Source organism: Dromiciops gliroides, chromosome 5 (assembly GCF_019393635.1).
Source record: "Dromiciops gliroides isolate mDroGli1 chromosome 5, mDroGli1.pri, whole genome shotgun sequence".
Classification (NCBI taxonomy): Eukaryota; Metazoa; Chordata; class Mammalia; order Microbiotheria; family Microbiotheriidae; genus Dromiciops; species Dromiciops gliroides.
Window position 1 is genome coordinate 302,764,550 of NC_057865.1, and position 14,836 is coordinate 302,779,385.

General features: G+C 44.8%; 1 protein-coding gene across 3 annotated transcripts; it reads right to left on the reverse strand.

Annotated features, from left to right (window-relative positions):
* Nucleotides 1-367: 367 nt before the first annotated feature.
* LOC122729404 (zinc finger protein 420-like) lies at nucleotides 368-14,783 on the reverse strand. Of its 3 annotated transcripts, XM_043968267.1 has the most exons (6): nucleotides 14,708-14,783; nucleotides 13,729-13,838; nucleotides 13,539-13,621; nucleotides 9,379-9,505; nucleotides 8,888-8,983; nucleotides 368-7,407 (listed from the first exon to the last, which is right to left on the reverse strand). In XM_043968267.1, exons 2-6 carry the CDS (start codon nucleotides 13,751-13,753, stop codon nucleotides 4,007-4,009), a joined length of 3,732 nt encoding a protein of 1,243 aa, XP_043824202.1. In that variant the 5' UTR covers nucleotides 13,754-13,838; nucleotides 14,708-14,783; the 3' UTR covers nucleotides 368-4,006. The 3 variants fall into 3 exon arrangements, with proteins under 3 accessions (XP_043824202.1, XP_043824201.1, XP_043824203.1); XM_043968266.1 differs by lacking the exon at nucleotides 14,708-14,783 and having other exon boundaries at nucleotides 13,729-13,870; XM_043968268.1 differs by lacking the exons at nucleotides 8,888-8,983; nucleotides 14,708-14,783 and having other exon boundaries at nucleotides 13,729-13,870.
* Nucleotides 14,784-14,836: the final 53 nt, after the last annotated feature.

A 14,836-nucleotide genomic window follows, 5' to 3' on the forward strand; every position in this document is an offset into this window, starting at 1 on the left:
CTCTGATCATTTGGTGGTTTCCTTCTGTAAGGAAGGAGAACTCCCAATTCTCTGAGTAGAGCCCCTCCAAACCACTGTTGATCAGCACCACTTGAGGATGTGGCTGGATTCTCCCTGAAGTGAGAAGTGAGGCTATGGCACAGTATTGCTCTCAACAGTGTGGAAGCCTCTACCTTCTCCCCGTCTCTCAGAATCATCCACTGAGGCACCTTTGTTTACTCAGTTGTTGAAGTAAGCAAAGTGAGCTGACTTTTGGCTTAGGGTGAGATTCTTACTCTCCTGTAGATCGAGAGAGGACTGGATGGAGAGGACTTCTCTCTGGTACCCAACCCTGCTCCTTCCCCACACTCCCTGAGAATTCCAGACCAGTCCACAGGGGAGTATCTTCTCTTAGGAAAGCAAGGAAGACATTCTGATTTGGAAACTCATAAATATCCTACAAGAACAAGACAAGCTAGTACATCCTCAAAGCAACAGGCCATTTATTACAGCACATTGTGAGAGTTACTCTCACAACGGAGATTCTGAGATGTCCGGGGTGGGAGCAACAGAGGAGAAGTACAACCAAGGTGGCATGCTAACACACCCATTTGGGTGACAGGGAAGGGACATGACTAGGGCAGCTCAATGACACAGGCACAACCCAACTGTTTTCTACAGTGGGAACAGGTCCCTTCTGTAGGGATATGTGAGAAGTCAACCCCACCCCCTTTCCCCTACTGTAAGAAGGTACAAATGAGTCCATTCCTTTTTGTCAATGGGAGCTGCCCAAGCTGTTCTCCCACATCCCAGGAGATAATTTCTGATCCCCTTTAGTCACTGTGCCAGCTTCTCATACGGTATTCAGATGGGGCACTGTGGGAAGAGGACTAGGTTTGGCATCAGACACTGCTATTTAATGTGTGGCTTTGGGTGAGGTACTTAACCCCCAGCCTTGTTTCCTTGACTGCATATGGAGGGGGTTGGAACAGATGGCTTCTGGGCTTCTTTATGTGAGTTTTTGCCATTGTCCTTCTAAGCAAGCCAAGGGCTAGCATTGAATACTGGTGTTTCCATGGGTCCAGCATGAAGCATCTCCAGGTATTGACCTTCATGTGCTCTCCCCATTGGAAGGCAGGGGAGAAAGGAAGGGAAGGAGCAATGACCCAGCAGCTACTGAATGTCAGGCCTGTTAGCATGCAATGCCCAGCACTTTATGCATATGACCTCATTTGATCCTCGTTATCTCTAGTTTGTAGTTGAGCAAACATGCTAAGTGACTTGCTCAGGGTCTCATAGATCATAAGTGTCTGAGGCTGGACTTAAATGCAGGTCTCCTTGGCTGCAAGTCCAGCAGCTCACCACCAAGCTGCCAGGAAGCATACTGCAGATCTGCAGAGGGCAGCTGGGACCCACTGCAGACTACCACCCATGTAGCCACTCCCATCCACTTCATGTATGCAGTCACATCTGGGCAGGCTTTAACCCAGAGGTGGCTCAGCAGCACCAGACCCAGGGTTAGGTCCTGACCCTGCCTCTGGCCTGTATGTACTTTGTCACCTGGACAGATCCCTCAATCTCTGAGGGATCCCATTTCCTCACCTGTAAAATGGAGATGCTAACATCTGTAGCACTTCCCTCACTGAGTTGTGAATGCCAGTTTTTATTCTATTCAGAAGTAGGCATGTACCAGGGCCTGAAAAAAAGTAAGGGGAAGCCAGTCACATGCACACTCAGACATTGTTGGTGGTATGAATTGGTCATTTTCTAGAAGTTGATTTGAATTGTCCAAGGAAAGTTTCTAAATACTTCATACCCTTTGATCCAGCAATCCCAATGCTGGGAATAGGCCCCAAAGAGGTCCAAGGCAGAGGGACCCATAGACACCAAAATATACATAGCAGCACTTTTTATAGTAGCAAAAAGATGAAAACAAAGGGGGCATTTCACTGGGGAAGAAACAAAAAATACATGGAATGCAGAAACATAAGAATAACTTACGAATGGACCAAGAGTAAAGCAGCAGAATCAGGAGAATAAAGCACATAGTGATGATAGTAATGTAAATTTTTTTAAAACCCTAAAAGAAAGTTGAACTCTAAAACATCACAACCAACCTCTCATTTCACTAGAAAGGCTAGAACTGCAGGCATGGAATGTCTTTGAATATGCTTTGTGTATATATAAATACATATATACATATATATATATATATATGTGTGTATGTATACAAATATGTTCAACACACTGTTTGAGCTCTCATTGGTCTCATACTTTTCTTTGTTACAAGAAGGGCTCAAATGGGGTTTGGAAATTAATGAAGTGAGAAAACAAAAGACATTCATAAAACCAGATATGCCGGAGTTTTTCTCACTACTCTTGAGTTCTCAATGGATTCAGTGCTGTCTCTGAATTCTCTAAAGGTATACAGTTCTCCTTCTGGCTGGCTGTCCAAGTACTCTGCTCTCCTCCCTCAAAGGCCTGATCTCCCTAGAAAGCACTGCATGCTAGAAAAATGCCCTTCCCTAAGGTGCTCTTCTCCACTAAACATTCCCTGGTGTTTCAGTGAGTGCCCATAGTCCCAAAGTTTGAGAAACTTCCAGAGGACAGGTAAGGGCTGCTGGTCCTGTACTTGCTTCTTAAAGGTGCTTCAGTCAGGGACAGAGTCATGAGATCTGTGTGATGGAGCAGCCTGAGCCTGCAGCTCTAGCAAAGATGGGGCAGAGCAGTGGTTAATTTTTCCATCCCACTGTGAAAGCAGGAAAGAATATTTGACCTCCCTTATCAGGTGGCCTCTCTACAAAGTTCCCCATGCTCCCAAACTGCCCTTTGAGCAACTCTCTTATTTCTGCCACATCCCTAACAATTCTCCTCTTTATAGCTGTCTTGGGCAGTGTCCCTGAAGGGCCCTGAGGAAAGCACACTACCCTTCTCCACTGCTGTTCAGTCCTCAAGTTGCTCTTCTATGTAAGTAGTACTATGAAGTAAGGGCCTTTAACTCAAAAGATCTGAAAGCCTGAAATCTGAGGCAGAACCAATGACAGATTCCTTCAGAACAACAGACTCACACTGCCTGGAGGGAAATGAGGGATGTCTCAGTTTCATAGTTGCTCTAATTAAGGAATGCAAATTAACTATACCAATACAAAGATGCAGTGAAGATATGGGATGGGGAGATCAAGATGTAATTTGAAAGCCTAGATCAGGGAAGGATTCTGTGGGGAACTATGGGTAGCACAAGGACACAAAAAACTCTGGGATGGAGAGTACTCCAGGAGCCGAGAACAACTGTTTCTGTCTCATTGGTTTCCTTTCCACAATTACTGTTAAATAACTATCAGATCTTAGATTTCCATGAAGAGGTGGACAAATATCACTGACCCTTAGGTGAGCCAGTTTCTGTGCTTCTGGAACAACTTCCCACTCCCTCCCTCCATATTCACACACACACACAAACACACACACACACACACAAAATCTTTTAGACCTCAATGCACAAGCTATTAATCAGGTCTCATGAGGATGGCCCATTGAGAACTGTCAGATGCACATCAATAAAAAGTATGTGAAGGGGTGCTCACAATTAATAGAACTGCTTATAAATATATCTCAGTGGAAATTCTGGTTATCAGCATCTTTCTATTTCTTCCATTCCCTTACTAAAATGTTTTATGGAAAAGATCCCTTTTTTTCTGTCTTAGAGAGCTAAGAGCCTAAGAACTACTAAGTCTCACACCTGTGAGCCTCTTACTTGGACATATACAAGTGTAATTCCCTCAGGTGTGCTGTAGAAAAGAAGCAAATATCTAGGAAAACCTTTCTTTCCTTTCAATTCCCAAATGAAAAACTATCACAATGCTCAGATACACAAGCTAACAGGGGTTAATTTCTTTTGTAAAGTCTCAGATGCCTGGACATACCTAAAAGGCCTTTCCACATGCATGTTATTTATAATATTTATGTCAAGCATGAATCTTTTGGTGCTACTTTTCCCATTAGGGGAAGGTTATCCCTAAGAACTGAACCTCTAGACTTTCTTTTCAGTATGAATTCTCTGATGTTGAAGAAGCCCCCTTCCCTCATTGAAAGCCTTTCCACATTCACTACATTTGTAGGGCTTCTCTCCAGTATGAATTCTCTGATGTACAGTAAAAGATGACCTGTGAGTGAAGGCTTTTCCACATTCAAGACATCTATGGGGCTTTTCCCCAGTATGAGTTCTTTTATGTCTTGCAAGGGATGAGCTGGAGCTGAAAGATTTCCCACATTCACTGCAGTTATACGGTTTCTCTCCAGTATGAATTCTCTGATGGTTTGTAAGGCTCCCCTGTGCACTGAAGACCTTCCCACATCCATTACATCTATATGGCTTTTCTCCAGAATGAATTCTCTGATGAACAATAAGGGATGAACTTTCACTGAAAGCTTTGGAACATTCACTACATTTATAGGGCTTCTCCCCAGTATGAGTTCTCATGTGTCGAGTGAGTTGCATACTATAAATGAAAGCTTTCCCACATTCATTACACTTGTACGGTTTCTCTCCATTATGAATTTTTTGATGCTGAGCAAGACCTCCCTGCTGACTAAAGGCTTTTCCACATTCATTACATTTATGGGGTTTGTCTGCAGTATGAATTCTCTGATGTAGATCAAGAGACGAGTTGTTGCTAAAGATTTTCCCACATTCATTACATATATAGGGTTTTTCTTCAGTATGAGTTCTCAGATGTAGATTAAGAGATGACTGATCACTGAAAATTTTTCCACATTCATTGCAATTATAGGGTTTCTCTTCCACATGTATTTGCTGATGTAGGTTAAGTGATGAACTGTTACTGAAGGCTTTTCCACATTCACTACATTTGTAGAGTTTCTCTCTGGAATGAATTATATGATGTTGTGTAAGGCCTGAAGACTGTGTGAAAGCCTTACCACATATGTTACATTTATAAGGTTTAACTCCAGTGTGAATTCTCTGATGCTGAGTAAGATACATTCTCCGACTGAAGGCTTTTCCACATTCACTACATTTATATGGTTTCTCTCCATTATGAATTTTTTGATGTTCAGTAAGATGTCCTCTCTGGCTGAAGGCTTTTTCACATGTGTTACATTTGTAGGGTTTCTCTCCTGTATGAATTCTCAGATGTACAATAAGGCCTGCACGACTGCTGAAAGGCTTCCCACATTCATAACATTCATAGGATTTCTTTCTGCTATGACTTTTGGAATGTAGAATAAGAGATGAGTTACTACTGAAGGCTTCTGAATAATCACAAGATGTGGAAGGTACCTCTCCAGAATGAATTGTCTGGTGTTGAATAAGACATGCACACTGAGTACAGTTTTCACCACATGTACTACAAAGGTAAGTATTCATGCCATTATGAAGTCTCTGGTGTTTAGTAAGGTATATTCTCCGGCTAAATGCTTTCCCACATTCACTACATTCATATGGTTTTTCTCCACTATGAGTCCTCTGATGAAGAGCCAGGGAAGAGCTGCTTCGAAAGGCTTTGCTACATTCGGTACATTTATAACCTTTCGCCCCAGTTTTAACTCTTTGACACTGAGGAAGGTCCATACTGTGAGGGATGTTTTTTTTACATTCACGACGTTTACGGGGTTTTTCTGTAGTATGAATCCTATGGTGTAGTGTAAGCCGTGATCGGCTGCTGAAGGCTTTACTGCACTCATCACATTTGTAGGGCTTCTCCCCAGTATGGATTCTTTGGTGTTCAGTGAGGTGACCCCTCTGACTGAAGGCTTTCCCACATTCATTACATTTGTAGGGCTTCTCTCCAGTGTGGATTCTGTGATGGAGAGTGAGGTGTGAGTGGTTGCTAAAAGCTTTACCACATTCATTGCATGTGTATGGTTTCTCCCCACTGTGGGTTCTCCGATGTTCAGTGAGATGTCCCCTCTGCGTGAAAGCTTTCCCACAGTCACTACATTTATAGGGCTTCTCCCCATTATGGATTTTCAGATGCTGAGTAAGGTGCCCCCTTTGACTGAAAGCTTTCTTACATACATTACATTTATAAGGTTTCTCTCCAGTATGAGTTCTCCGATGTACAATAAGACCTATACACTGGAGAAAGGCCTTCCCACATTCAAGACATTTATAAGGTTTTGATCCTGTATGAATTCTTTGATGAACAGTAAGAACTGAGCTATTACTAAAGGCTTTCCCACAGTCATTACATTTGTAAGGTTTCTCTCCAGTATGAATCCTATGATGCAGAATAAGGGATGAGGTATTGCTGAAGGCTCTCCCACACTCATTACATTCATAGGGTTTTTCTCCATTGTGACTTTTCTGATGTTCACTGAGATGCCCACTCTGGCTGAAGGCTTTTTCACATATGTGACATTTATAAGGTTTCTCTCCAGTATGAATTCTCTGATGTACCACAAGCCCTATGTACTGAAGGAAGGCCTTCCCACAATCATGACATTTATAGGGTTTAGTTCCAGTGTGAATTCTCTGGTGTACAATAAGGACTGAGCTGTTGGTGAAGCCTTTTCCACATTCATAACATTTGTATGGTTTCTCTCCAGTATGAAACCTGCGATGTAGAATAAGGGATGATTTATTGCTAAAGGTTTTTCCACATTCACTACATTTGTAGGGTTTCTCTCCATTATGAATTTTTTGATGTTCAGTGAGATGTCCACTCTGAGTGAAGGCTTTTTCACATACATTACATTTATAGGGCTTCTCTCCAGTGTGAATTCTCTGATGTTCAGTGAGATGTCCTCTTTGGCAAAAGGCTTTTTCACATACATTACATTTATAGGGTTTCTCTCCAGTGTGAATTCTCTGATGTAGCATAAGGTAGGGAATCCGACTGAAGGTTTTCCCACATTCTGTACATGTATATGGTTTATCTCCAGGTCGAATTCTGTGATGTCGTGTAAGGTGTCGCCTCTGCTGAAAGGCTTTACCAAATTCATCAAATGTATAGGGTTTTTCTCTAGTACTTACCCTGTGATATCGAATAAGGTCTGAATGGTAACTGAAGGCCTTGTTGCAAGCATTAATCATATGAGGTTTCCTTCCTGGGGCAATTCCATTATAACTATTCAGGTCTGAAGACAATTTAAAGCTATTTCCATATATTTCATATTTCTGGAGACTCTTTTCTGAAGAAACATTCCTTTGTATTTCAAGGACTGATCTTTGACAGAAATTTTTCCTAAATATACATTCACGCTCTCTGGACTTATTAAACATTTTCTTTCCTTGCCTAATGTCTCTCTTCTGGTTGCTCTGAAGCCTGTTAAACCTCTGGCCATAACTGCCAACTTCTCCAAATTTTAAATCCCTGGGATGATCTCTTGAGAGTCTTTCCTGCAGTGGTTTTCCCACTGAAATGCCCTGCTTTAGAACTGTCTTCTTGGTCTCTGGACTACTCTTTTGGTCTGAAAGAAAAAGAAAGACCATAAGGCCCTTACTGCCAGTGTCCTGAGAAAGGCAATTACTGACAATGTTCACTGTCTATCTCACAGACTCCTGAGGACTCTGATCCTCCCACGCTGAATACCTGGGGCTATACTTAATGTAGCATTTTCCCAGTCAATCTGGAGGATACCAATATAGCCTCCCTTACAATGAGCTGGGATGAAGATTGGAATGGCAGTGGTGCGGAAGAGGAGGGAATGTTCTGACTGGTAGTAGAAGGAAGAGAAGTTTTTGTCTCTGTTTTGGAGGTAAATGTTGGGAGGGATGGAATTCCTGGGTTAGCCCTGCCTTATGTATTTCTCATAGAAGGCCTTTTGCCTGCTCTCAAATTTCTGAACCAACCTTTCTGCTGCCCTCTGAATAAAGGCAACATCATGTGTTTGCTAATATTAAATCCTTCAGTTTCCAGAAAAGAAAGGCACAATAATAGAGAGATAGATATGGGGTTAAGAGTCCATAAAGTCTCATTACAACAAGACATTACTCGGGTGAACTGAGCAGAGCGCAAGCTCTGTCTGGTTCATCAGGCTAGGAAGGCTTTGAGTATAGCCCTTGCAACAAATCGTGCCTGCTTCTGTAGGAGCAGCCAGAGGGGCTGGCTGACCATTTGGGGATCAAAGAACAAAAGAGCCTTCAGTTCTCTGGGGCCCCCTTATCCTCTGCACTGACAGTGGAAGAGTGAAGGGGCACAGACAGTGTTAAGAATCAGAGCTGTGAGATGATCTACAAACAATATGATAGCTAGTGATATCCTAAGTGTGAGCAGGCTTATCAGGAGGGGGTAGGAGACACCAGCACTGAGGTCAAGGGTTGGAGAGGAGAGGAATGATGAGCCAGGTACTGAGGCCTGGGGAAATGGCCACAAAGTGAGGATAAGGAACAAACCAAAGAGGAAGAGAACAAGTCAAAGTGACCCTGGGTGGGGCCTGCAGAGCAAGAAGCCTGCTTGAAGTGGGAGGGCTGGGGCATCTGGTCTGGGGGTGAGGGTCCTTCTGGGGAGAGCTCAGACACTATCCCAAAGGCACAGCCAAGGCCAAGGTTAAGGCAGGGAAGAGCTGAGCAAGCTTGAGGGAGCATGGAGGACACTAACAGATGAGGCCCCTGCAAAGGGGGATGTGGTGTAATCGAGGGCATTAGAAGCTGAAGAGAGGGCTCATCTTTCAAATCCAGGGAATGTTTGGGGACAAAGGTTTTCCAAAAAGACCTTGGATGAAGAGGCTAGGAAGGGAAGATCCCTGTTCCAGGGAGAGAGCAGGCAGTGAGGTCTGCCACCCACAGCTCCAGTCAGAGTCCAGGTTGGAAATACCCAGACCACAGACCTAGGCTGGAGAGAGGCTGGAGAGAGGCTGGGGAAGCTGCTGCTGCAGAGGCCAAGGTGGTGTCCAGAAGGGCCCCTGTCCCATACTGCCAACAGCACCCCTGCCTGGTGCCCCCTCTCACCTGTGCCAGGGCTTCTCGGCTCTTCCTCCAGCAGCACCCACGGGCCTTCCCCACACTCCAGCTGGGTGATCAACTCTGGCTTGGCAACCGGCAGCCCTGCCCATGGGGAGAGAAGTGGGAGTGCCCTCCTGAGTCCATCCCTGCCCCCTCCTCTGCAGGGAGGGCTTGGCACTCTGGCCAGGTCCAGGGGCTGGGCTGAGGAGAGGCCTCTGCTGGGCCCTCTGTGCTGGGAACCCAGGGAGCCAGTCTGGGCTGAACATGCCCTGTGGGCACTTAATAAATGCTGGTCATGGGCACCCTGGGGCAGAATGCTCTGCCCAAGGGACAGAATTTGGGCAGGGGCAGCCCAGCTCCAGCCAGCCCCAGGGGCTCACAGATGGCAAAGGTCAGGCCTGAGGCCAGGCCCAGACTCAGCTAAGCACATAGGTGGATGGGTCACAGCTGGTGGAGGGCAAGGCCAGGGTGATGTCAGCAGGGAGCAGGCTCCTTACCCAGGAAGAGCAGGTGCCCATAGTTCTCCAGCATCACCTCCCGGTACAGGCACTTCTGAGCTGGGCACAGGTGTCTCCACTCGTCCTGGCTGAAAGCTACAGCCACATCCTGGAAGGTCAGTGATGCCTAGAAGCCCAAACACAGCTGCTGAGCCACAGCCCAGCCCCTGCCAGGCACCCGGGAGCTGAGGGGAAGTGGCTGGAGAGGGGGCCTCAGCTCAGGCTCCCCTGAGCCCAATATTGACTCCCCTCTGAACCAGACTGGCTTAGCTCTTCTCAGCAATACAGTGATCCAAGACAATGCCAAAAGACTCATGATGGAAAATGGTATCCACCTCCAGAGAAAGAATGCATATTGTCTGAATACAGACTGAAGCATGCTATTTCTCACTTTTTTCTTTCATTCTTTTTCTTTTATTTGTGTCTTCTTATACAAAATGACTAATATGGAGATGTTTTACATGACCACACATATATAACCCATATCTGATTGCTTATTGTCTCAGGGAGGAGAGAGGGGAAAGAGGGAGGGATAGAATTCGGAACTCAAAACTTTAAAAAATATGTCAAAAATCTGTCTTAACATGTAATTGTGTGTGTGTGGGGATTTTATATATATATATAAAGACATCTCAATTCCTACCTTTTTTGGGGGGTTGGGGGGCAATGAGGGTAAAGTGACTTGCCTAGGGTCACACAGCTAGTAAGTGTCAAGTGTCTGAGGCCACATTTGAACTCAGGTCCTCCTGAATCCAAGGCCAGTGTTTTATCCACTGCGTCACCTAGCTGCCCCATCAACTCCTACCTTCTACAGGAGATTTTTCCTGTATTTTTTCCCCACTTATTTCCCTCCCCATCCTCTTCCCTCCCACCCCAGCACCCAACCTCTTCCATTTACACCAGGGATCCTTACCCAGAGGTATGGTGGCAAATGTTTAACAATCAACTCTCTGGTAGTAGGACGCACTTTTTTTTTTTTTGGTGAGACAATTGGAGTTAAGTGAGTTGCCCAGGGTCACACAGCTAGTGTCAAGTGTCTGAAACCGGATTTGAACTCAGGTCCTCCTGAATCCAAGGCCAGTATTCTATCCACTGTGCCACCTAGCTGCCCCCAGGATGCACTTTTAAGTTTAATATCTATCCTCATTTTCTCCATCACTTTCTTAAGTCTAGGCAACCAACAAAATAATAAATCAAGCCCTTATCTGTTGCATTGGCTGACTTATGAGGGGTCAATGCTCCCCATGACAATTCAACAACTGTCTCCCCATGGCCAGTACAAACTGGCTCCAGCACCCATCTGAATCTCTACTTTCTTTTGTTTCACAGGGCCCCTGGACAGCCTAGTGCAACCCACAGGCCCCTTCTCAGCATCAGGTCTTTAAACATAAAACAACACAAGACTACAAAGAAAACCAAAGATACTGAAACACAGATCAGATCCAACTGACACCACCTCTCCCTTTACTTATCAAGTTGTTTGCATATTGTTCCCCACAGTGTGATGGTGAGCTCTTGGGTGGAATGGGGCAAGCATGGTTTTGCCTTTCTTTGTATCCCCAGTGCTCACTGAGCACAGTGCCTGACACATGGTAGGTGCTTTATACAACTCTGTTGACTAACTCACTGGCCATATTTCTCCACATTATATGGCACCAGTACCAAAGCTGGGCATGGACCACAGCCTAAAAACAAGCTCATCTACAAAGGCTGAGGAGTGGCGATATTAAGAATCTCTTGTGGATCACACATAATAAAAAGAAAAGCTTCAGACCTAAATGGGGATCAAATAATCTCATCTCTAAGAATGAATGAAGGGGCAGCTAGGTGGCGCAGTGGATAGAGAACCGGCCCTGGAGTCAGGAGTACCTGAGTTCAAATCCGGCCTCAGACACTTAATACTTACTAGCTGTGTGACCCTGAGCAAGTCACTTAACCTCAATTGCCTCACTTAAAAAAAAAAAAAACCAACACAAAAAAGAATGAATGAAGGGGTCAAAGAACAAGTCACCGAAACGACAGATACTTTTGTCAAAAGACACAACAAGGAGACAGCATGCCAGGGCTTTAGGGATGCAGCCTAGAAAAAGTATGTCTCGAAACACTGTCCTCAATAAACAAGAGAAATAAGAGATCAGTGAAATGGATGTGCAACTAAAAATATTCAAATAAGCAACAAATCAAAACCAAATAAGCTCAAAAAGAGAAATTAGAAAAATCAAAGATGGAAGAAAATTTAAAACAAGAAATTAATACACAAGTAGGAGATCTCTTTAAGAGACTAGGAGAAAAAAGAGCATTATTTAACCCAGTAAAAAACTTACAAAACCAAAAAGAAAAAAAGGAGAAGTAATGCCAGATATAGAAAATCATTAGAAACCTTTTGTCCATTGTATGCAAACAAAAATAACAGTAAAAATAGAGAATTTAAACAACCCAGTTCTCAGAAAAAGGAAATTGACAAGCCATGAGTTCCCAAAGGAAAAACAAACAAACCCAGGCCAGGATGGATTTAAAATTGAATTCCATCAAACATTTGAAGAACAGTAAACTCTGACCTAGCAATAATTAGTTCCATAAATAGAAAAAAGGCATCTCCCAGAGATCTGTGACACTAATATGGTCCTGATACCCAATCTGGGGACTGAGAAAACAGAAAAATGAAACTATAAACAAGCATGTCTCATGAATACAAATGTAAAAATATGGAATGAAATATTATCAAAGAAGCTACAGCAACACATTAAAAAGGTCTTATATCAGAAATGTAGAGCTGGTTCAGACTCCATAAGCATAACAGTCCTTACTAACAAAAATTCCAATCAAAATCATGTAATTATATCAAGATACACAAAGTTTTTGTTAAAACAACACTCATTTATGCCAAAAATTCTAGAATATGTAATGGTGAACAGACTTTTTCTCAAGATGGTAAATAGTATTTATCTAAAGCCTGTATTGGAGAAACACTGGAGGCCTTTCCAATAAGGTCAGGGTTAAAGTAGGCTTATCCCTGGTCACCACTACTAAGTGAAATAAAGCTAACTCTAACAGACTAGAAGATAGGAAAGAGAAAGAGGATATGAACCCAAGCAAAAATCAAACAAAACTATTAGCCTTTGTAGATATGATGCTTTACTTGGAGAAACCCAAAAGCTAAATGAAACAATAGCCTCAAAAAGGTAAGTAATATTAAATAAACCCACAAAAATAAACCTTTCTTTACATAACTAAAAAAGAAAAGAAAGAAAAAAACTCAGCAGGAGAGAGAAGAAAAAGGAATTCCATTTAAAATAATTATAATATGTATAAAATATGTGAGGATCCATGTATCACAAAAATATATCAAGGATTTAATATAATTACAAAACACTTAGAAATAAAGAAGACTTGACTAGATGGAGAAATCCTCGTTGTTTTTGGCTAGGCTGTGCCAACAGAATAGAGAGGTTATTACCTAAATTTACAGATTTAGTGGACTACCAAACAACTAAGGGTTACCACAGAGAAGCACTGTTTATAAGCCCAGATAAAATAATAAAATTCATTGAGAAGAAGGAAGATTTGGTCACAAAACTCCAAGGAAATAGTGAAAATGTTAGGAATGGAAGGGTTTGAGAAATATCAGATTTCAAAGTATTTTACAAAACAACTAGTAAAACTATTTAGTGGTATGCCAAATTTAAAATATATGATTCAAAAATCAAGAAATGACTAAAAATGTGCAAAGGAAAAAAACTCAGGACACAAAAGAGCAATTTGGTTATAATGACATTACATTGTGCTTTTCAAAAAGAGCACAGACAAGTTCATGATTTCTTAGACAATTCTCTTTTTGGTTGTTCTCTGAATAGTGAAATGTCTGCTGAAGACTCTCAAACTCATCCTCCTCAGCAGCCCCTGGAAGGCATGGATGAAGCGCCTACTGGGTGTGCAGTACTGGGCCGGTCCCTACCTTCCTGGAGCTGCTGGGCCGGTAACAGATGCCCCCTGTCCAGCACCACTAGACAGTCCCAGTTGCCCTAGAATAATGGGTGACCACGTGCCCACTCTGGGCCTCGGTTTCCCCCTCGGCTGGCTGATCCCCATGCACCCTCCCAGCTGCAGGACTCTCAGGGGCAGGGGCTCTGGCACCCCAGAGAGACCCACCCTCCACTCACCAGGAAGCTGGGAGCCACTGGGAGGCCAGAGGTTGTGGGCTCCTCTGGCTGGTCTCCATTTGTTCCTCGGGGGAAGGCAGAGTCTGGGGGAGAAGAAGGGGGGTAAGGAGGGACATCCCACCCCACCCTTCCTGTCAAGCCCCCCCTCTCCCCAAGCCCCCCCCTCCCACCATCAGCCCCTCTCGCTCACCTCTGGCCTCTGCCCCTTTCTCCATGGTCACCTCTGACTGGACCCACCTCGGGCCCCCAGGCCCAAGGGTTCAGGCTCTGCTCCTTGTCCTCAGCCACTGTCCTGGAGCTCTGGGGGAAGGTGTCAGGTGGTCAGATCTGCCTCTCCCCCCCCCCCCACCTCAGGCTCCCTAGCCCCCTGGGGGGGGCTTCAACAAGGTTGGCGGGCTGGGCCCTCCCCAAGGGCAGCCTGGCCCCCAGAGGGGTGGGAGAGACACAAAAGAGAGAGGGATACATGGAGACAGACAGAGATAGAGAGACAGAGAAAGGCAGAGGCAGAGAGAGACACAGAGATATGGAGAGAGACAGAGAGCAAGACAAAGAGACAGAAAGACGAGACAGAGAGAGACAGAGAGACAGAAAGAGGGATAGAGAAAGGAGAGAAACAGAGCAGAGACAAAGGCAGAGGCAGAGAAATATAGAGACACGAAGAAACAGAGAGAGAGAGACATAGAGAGACATAAAGACATGGGGAGAGACAGAGATAGAGAGACACAGAGAGACAGGGAGAGAGACAGAGACACACACAGAAGAGACACAGGGACGGGGGAGAGGGAGGGGGGGTGGACAGAGCCCTCAAACGAAACAGAGACAGGCACAGAGACACAGAGCTCTGGGTCTAGGGTCCAGAAGACCCGAGTTCAAATCCAGCCTCAGTCACGCGCTGGTAGTGTGACCCTGGGTAAGTCACTTCCCTTCTGCCCGCCTCAGTTTCTTCATCTTTAAAATGCGGGTGACAGCCCCTCCCCGTCAGGCCCTCCGAGCACACAGTAGGCACTCTGTCAGCCAGAGACAGAGACAACAAGAAACCGCAATGAAGCAGAGATCTCTCACAAACACAGAGCCCCGAGGTGAGAGGCAGAGGGGGAATCAGGGGGAGAGAGAGACCCCGAGAGGCACCCTAAGGTTCCCAAAGAAAGAGACCCAAACCAAAGACGCACCTCCAGAGCCGGGAGCGCGCGCGCACACACACGGGCGCGCGAGCGCCGCCGGACACGCGCCTCCCGACCATCCGCGCTCCCCGAAACTCCTGGGCCAAAGGGAAATTGCGCAAGCGCCTTGAGAGTACT